We start from the raw sequence: 6,060 nt of genomic DNA, 5'->3' as shown, positions 1-6,060 counted from the left end.
AATAAATACAGTAATTGTTTTCTTACAAGTCTGCAGCAATCAAACTAGCTGTTAATTTGCCAATCTGGACAGAAATCATCTCGATCTCTAAACTGAGGCCAAACTTAAAGCTGTCTACGACAGGTAAGATATTAGTTGCTTATAACCTCCCAAGTTAATCACACATTAAAAGGTCTGTATTATTTCTTCCATGAGGTGTTTGTTCTGAACTGAGAAATACTAGACAAAACAAATGACAAATTATGAGTTAAACACTCAGTAAATCAGAGCCCAGATAGCAAAATATGAGTGAATCAACACTAAAATAYGATTCTGAATCCATATTGAAATTATACAAAAAGTGGTCGGTGACTTACTAGTTGAAACAATGTTAAGTTTCAACCACAACCGATACTATACCAATGTTGATTCAACATTGATTAGACGTTGGCATTTCAGTTTTTAGAATTTAACCATGAACCATTGATTCAATGACATCTTTTCTACATTGGTTATTTGGCTACAATTGGATGATTGTTTGATGGTTGATTCACCATCAATCATCGACTAACCATAATTCAACAAGAAATTAACATATTTTGCTATCTGGGAGGTGTAAGTACATTCACTTTGTTACAGTACTTGAGTAATTATTTTGAGGAATTGTATATTTTTAAATCATAACATTAACTTGTATTTTGGTACATTCAAAACCTAAAAATGATACTTTTTTTCTTTACTTTAAAATGTAACACCTGCATGCTACAAATTTAAATATGACTGACCTCACCATGAAAAGAGTTGTTTATGCACTTTAAAAAAATGATGTGTTGAATTTACTTAACCACGTTGGGTCAACTCATTCCACTTAGTCTATATGTAAAGATATTTACATATTTTCTTTAAAAGAAAATGTGTAAATTGCTGGACTTACAAGTTTCAATCCCATCATGTTTGACACATCTGCCCCATTATTTTACAAGATATTTTTCCTCAGTCCAGTTTCATTATTTTCTTACATGCAGACACCTGTCAGCTCAAAGAGTGGTCGTGACTTACGTGAGAAGCCGTTGACAGCTACTCTGTTGGGATGGTAGAAGCCTTTTTTGCAGCTGCACTGGTACTTCCCCAGAACAAATCCATGACCGTGAAGTGGCAAACACTGGGAAGAGAAGAACACAGGTAAGTACTGAATTTAACTTCAAAAGCGTTATGTTTGGAAATAAGCTGAAATAAAACCAGAGAAACACGGCTGAACGTCTGTGAGCTCACTCTGAGATGACCTGCCGGAGAGACCTCAGTCTAATTATTGAAGCTGAGAGGATTCCTGTCTTTTCCTCACTTCACCTTTTCACATTTCAGTATTGAATTAGTGAGGTGTCCTTCATTTGATTTAGCAGCCTGATAGGAAACTGACCGCAGGCTGCTGGGAAGAGCACGTGGCGTGGCAGGAGGGCAAATTTGATCAACTTTTCCTGCTGTTTTTGCAAAGTTTCAAAGTAAGATCTCAGTAAAGAACATGCCCATTTATTTGCACACATTTACACAAACCTCTGATTTTTCTCACATTTACTTTCTCCTTTAAATTTCATAGCAGACCCATTCTCACAAGGTGTTTCGAAAAGGAGACATTAATAATTGGTTGTAACTCCCTTGATGCAAGGCAGGAATTAGAATGACGTCGGTGCTTTAGCTGACACTTGACACAGTGAAGAGTTCATAACCTGACTAAATGAAGCATCTGCTCTTCACGGCAGACAGGACTCTGCACTTCTTAAGATGCTGCTACACCTGACAGTCCGTGGCGGTTCTGAATGAGGGTTTAGGTCTCTGAGTCGAAGCCTTGAGAGGCCCAACAAGAGTTAAAGTAATTATTAGAACATTTATTTGTTGTATCTACAGTAGATGTGCAGTTTTATTATCAAGATATGAAAAGGTTTTAAAACGTCACAATGACAAAACAGTTCAATTGTTTCATTATCCACAGGTTTCTGTAAAAGCATGTGTAGGCTGCTATGGCAGACCACGTGTCATGATCTGTGTGATTTTGCTTTCATTTCTAGTGTTTCTCTGTTCCCCTGTGTCTCTCTTCCCTGTTGTCTTGCTTTCAACCCCGCCCACGCTCAACTGTTTCCTCTTGTGCCTCCCCAGGTGTTTTCCACTGTCTCTCATTAGTTCACCTTTATATTCTGTGTCCTGTGTTCAGTCTTTGCGAGGTGTCTCTGAGTTCCTCGTGCTGTTTTTCCCCCCAGTGATCTTGTGAGTGTTTTTGAGCTGCMTCGTCAGCATTTTTGTTCTTTCTTAAAGCTATTTTTTGGCCTTTTGAACCTTTTGTCTGTGCCCTGGGTTTGTCGTGCCACCCTCCTGATAGCACTACTTCCATTCCGCCCTCCGGTTTCATATTTCCGGTACGCAAATCGAGAACCGGAGATTCATTCATTGTTTATAACATCAAAACCAGTTTTTTTTGTTTTGTTTTGTTTTGCTTTTATGGCAGCTTGAACAGTTCAATCACAAGTTCGGGTTCAACTCGTGTTTTTGTCGGCTGCCACAACAATTGACCAAAACTGAGAAATGCTTTAGAAACATTTTGCCCGGAACAACAAGAAGTAGGAAAGGCATGTCCATAGTGCCCTGCACTAATGCAGACAAAGGAGGGTCAAAAACTAATGTGGTTGACAGCTTTAAAGGGGACCTATTATGCAAAATTCACTTTTTAAAGTTTTTTTTTTTTACTCAATTTTGGGTATGTACTTCTTTATAAAACAGTCCTAGGACCAAAAAAATGCACCCAGGGGCATATTTACTGTAAGTTAGTGTATTTTTAATGTATATTAATGACAAGTTTTATACTTCCGTCATTTTGTGATGTCACAAGCTGTACGACAACCCACCGGAACCTGCGTTCAGCCCCTCACCCCGGTGAAACCCCACCTCCTCAGTGTAAAAAGCTGTCACTGTGTTGTTGTGTAATGCGCAGCTCATTTCACATCAAGCCTCCAATAGGGCAATGGGTAGAGTGTTGGACCAGAGTGGGAGACCAGGGTTTGAGACCGGCACAGACACATACAATTTAATTATTTATTTTCGTTCATTATGAACATGTTTTCTCRTGTACCTCTATTGTTTAGCTTATTAAAGCCTTGTTAAAGCCTATTTGTTCGAGTTTCTGAGGTATTTTGACCGCTGCTGCTCCCTGCTCTGGTAATAGCATGCAGAGTGAGCACAGAGCAGAGGAGAGAAAATAAAAAAAAGCTGCGACCACGACTTTGCCTCTGGGTCTGACTCAGGGTCTACAGTTGTACAACGGAGCTTCTGCTATCATTAGCCATGCTAACGTAAGCTCTGGCTTTGGAGGGCGGAGTTAATGTCAACAGATTTTTGGAGGGCGGAGTTAATGTCAACAGATTTTTGGAGGGCGGAGTTAATGTCAACAGATTTTTGGAGGGCGGTACCAACAGAGCTCATTCACATAAACAGCTCTTCTGAACGGAAGTCAGAATAGGCAGAACTAGAAAATGGGAAATTTTATWTTCTGAGAATTATTTCGTGYATTAAATTGAATGAACATGGTCTGGATAGCCCACAGACATACCATAAAAATTTCTAGGACCCATCATTGGTCTCCTTTTAAAACWCAAAATCCACTGAAGAGAGTTCTTTTTTTACTCTTCATTTAATCGACAAAAAACCTACAGAGATACACCCTCATCCAGAGCTCTAGCTGGGCTAAGACTGGCCACCAAAGCTGGCTCGTCAGACAGCTTCCAGCGATACCAACAAAACCCCCGATCATTAGGAGCAGCGTACGCAGAAGTATAAAACTGACGTCCGCTATGATTTATGGGTAGTGGCACAAATTCAGGAATACTGTGGATATCAGTCAGTTAGTTTAGCTGGATGCTGGAAGCAGTCTGGGGAGACATTTATGAGGGATGTTGGTAAAATGTAGCTTTGCAAAACCTTTTTGGCAGAATAAGAGATAAAGAAGGAGCTCTTGGTTTAATTTCATCTCTGAAAAAAAAAGACTTCAAGACCACAGGTTTGAGCAGCTGAAGGAAATAGTTTTGCTGACATTAAAGTGAAAGCATGAGTCTGCAGTTTCATCAGTTTGGAGGCTTTCATTTGGATTTAGGCTGCTGAGTCGTGGGTTCCTTCATCAAACTCCACCTGGTGCAGCTTTGAATGAGACCTGCAGCATGAGTCAGAAATCTGATTTCATCTTTAATTCCTCAACAGTTGTCTCCTCAGGACAGCTTCTGCATGCCACAGCAACTACCTGCCACTGTTAATATGCCCACCTCATGGAGACACAGGGGAAAATGACCACAGACAGGTGTGTATAGGTGTGTGTGTGTGTGAGTCTGCATATTTTTACTGTGTGTGACAAGCAGAGCCAGGAATAGCCCTGGCAGTACATCCCAGTGCTGCCTGCTGCGGTGACAGATGAAGGGCTCGGATGTGGAGTGTGTTGAATGGGAGAGCAGCTCCCACCTCCCAGCCACCTGCCGTCAGTCACATGTGATCTCAGCTAGAAGCCAGAAGCTTTTTTAACAAGTTAAAAAAAAAGAAAAAAAAAACCTCTGGTTGTGGGTCAGATTTGTGCGTTTCTCCTCAGAGTTGGAAGGAGCAACGACTGCAGAGGCAAACCTCAATTACAAGTGGTTATGAGACATGATACTCTGACAAAAACAATTTTGTCTGATTTTGTGTCAAAAATAATCTTTCCACTTGTTAGCTATTTAGTTTAAGCTGCAATGCATCATGGGTAGTACTGATGCAAAATCAACCATGCATGGAAATATGATTAGCGCCTCAAACACTGAACACAAATTTATTGATTTATCATTAGTAAAATACTTAATGCAACAGTGCTGAAACTGAATGTATTATTATGTAAATGAATGCATAAAAAATGGAAGCTGTTAAAAACAGTCTGTTATTTCACTATTTAACAATTCATAAAGAATGTTATATTAAATTTAAAAACTTGTCAATAATTGTTAACAAAATAGGCACAAATGACGCATAAAAGCTTTAAGACTTGAATATTATATTATGGTAACATCCCTGTTTTAACATTAATTTTTGTATCCTATGTCAAAATGTAAAATACAATTATTTCAGATAAGTGTGACTTATCAACAGACCCTTACATTTGATTGGACATTTTTAAAAGTTTTATTTTTGAAAGTCAACAGAATCCAAATAATTAGGACATGAATTTATCCTAAATCAAACAAAGATCAAGTTGTATCAAAATGTCTCATTTATATTCATAAATATTTAAATTGTTCTTTATTGATACAAATATTTATTTAACTATGGCACGCTTTGCCTTTCATACTCAGTTAAAAGTTATTGTAAAAAAATCTAAAKAATGTACCCCTTTTTGCTCCAGTTCCATGGTGATTAAAATAGTCTTTATGGCACAATAAAAAATAACTTTTCTGAGGAAAATTTAGACAATCCCACCCCCACCCCCCATTTTAGCCAGTTGGAATGTAGAAACAGAGAAAAGGATCACAAATGATCAAAATACAAATGCTGTATTTGTGTATTTTAATAAAATTCGTAATGAACAGTTTGCAGAATCCAAAAAGACTCTTTTCATTTTTTCAGCACAATTAAACGGTCAGTTTATAGATAATATTGTATATAATATTGTCTGTTATAGTTCTGACATCTTTGATCACCTGGTTAACTCTGGGTTAAATCAAACCATCAGGTAAATGTCAGGAAACAGAAAAATGAAATAAAAGCACCCAGAGTTTGTTCTACTTCCCTCCGATCCCCCCAGGCTTGCCCACCAGCTCACCTTGGAGGAGTTTGCATCCCAGCTGTGGCAGCTGTCAATTACACTCATTCTGACACACTAATTGCCATGAAAACCCAAGTGTGGCTGCAAGCAAAGACCTTTTTACTGGATTGTGTTAGAACAGCACAGTCTGCTTGCAACAGAGCATTTTACTTATTCAACTGTAATAATATACAGCGGGTAAAATAAGTATTGAACACGTCAACATTTTTCTCAGTAAATATATTACTAGAGGTGCTAATGACATGAAATTTTCACCAGAT

The 6,060-nt window shown here is 38.4% G+C and overlaps 1 protein-coding gene across 2 annotated transcripts in view; it reads right to left on the bottom strand.

Annotated features, from left to right (window-relative positions):
- The window catches only part of gpr158a (G protein-coupled receptor 158a), a gene marked incomplete at its 3' end in the record, with an annotated part of 70,655 nt that overhangs the window by 32,501 nt on the left and 32,094 nt on the right, over positions 1-6,060 (bottom strand). For both annotated transcript variants that reach the window (XM_014005391.1, XM_014005392.1), the window contains 1 exon segment: positions 1,039-1,141. In XM_014005391.1, the coding sequence (XP_013860845.1) occupies positions 1,039-1,141 (103 nt within the window).

Source organism: Austrofundulus limnaeus, unplaced genomic scaffold, assembly GCF_001266775.1.
Source record: "Austrofundulus limnaeus strain Quisiro unplaced genomic scaffold, Austrofundulus_limnaeus-1.0 Scaffold30, whole genome shotgun sequence".
NCBI classification, from domain to species: Eukaryota; Metazoa; Chordata; class Actinopteri; order Cyprinodontiformes; family Rivulidae; genus Austrofundulus; species Austrofundulus limnaeus.
The sequence above is the reverse complement of the archived record's forward strand: the minus strand, read 5'-3'. Positions and strand labels throughout refer to the sequence as shown.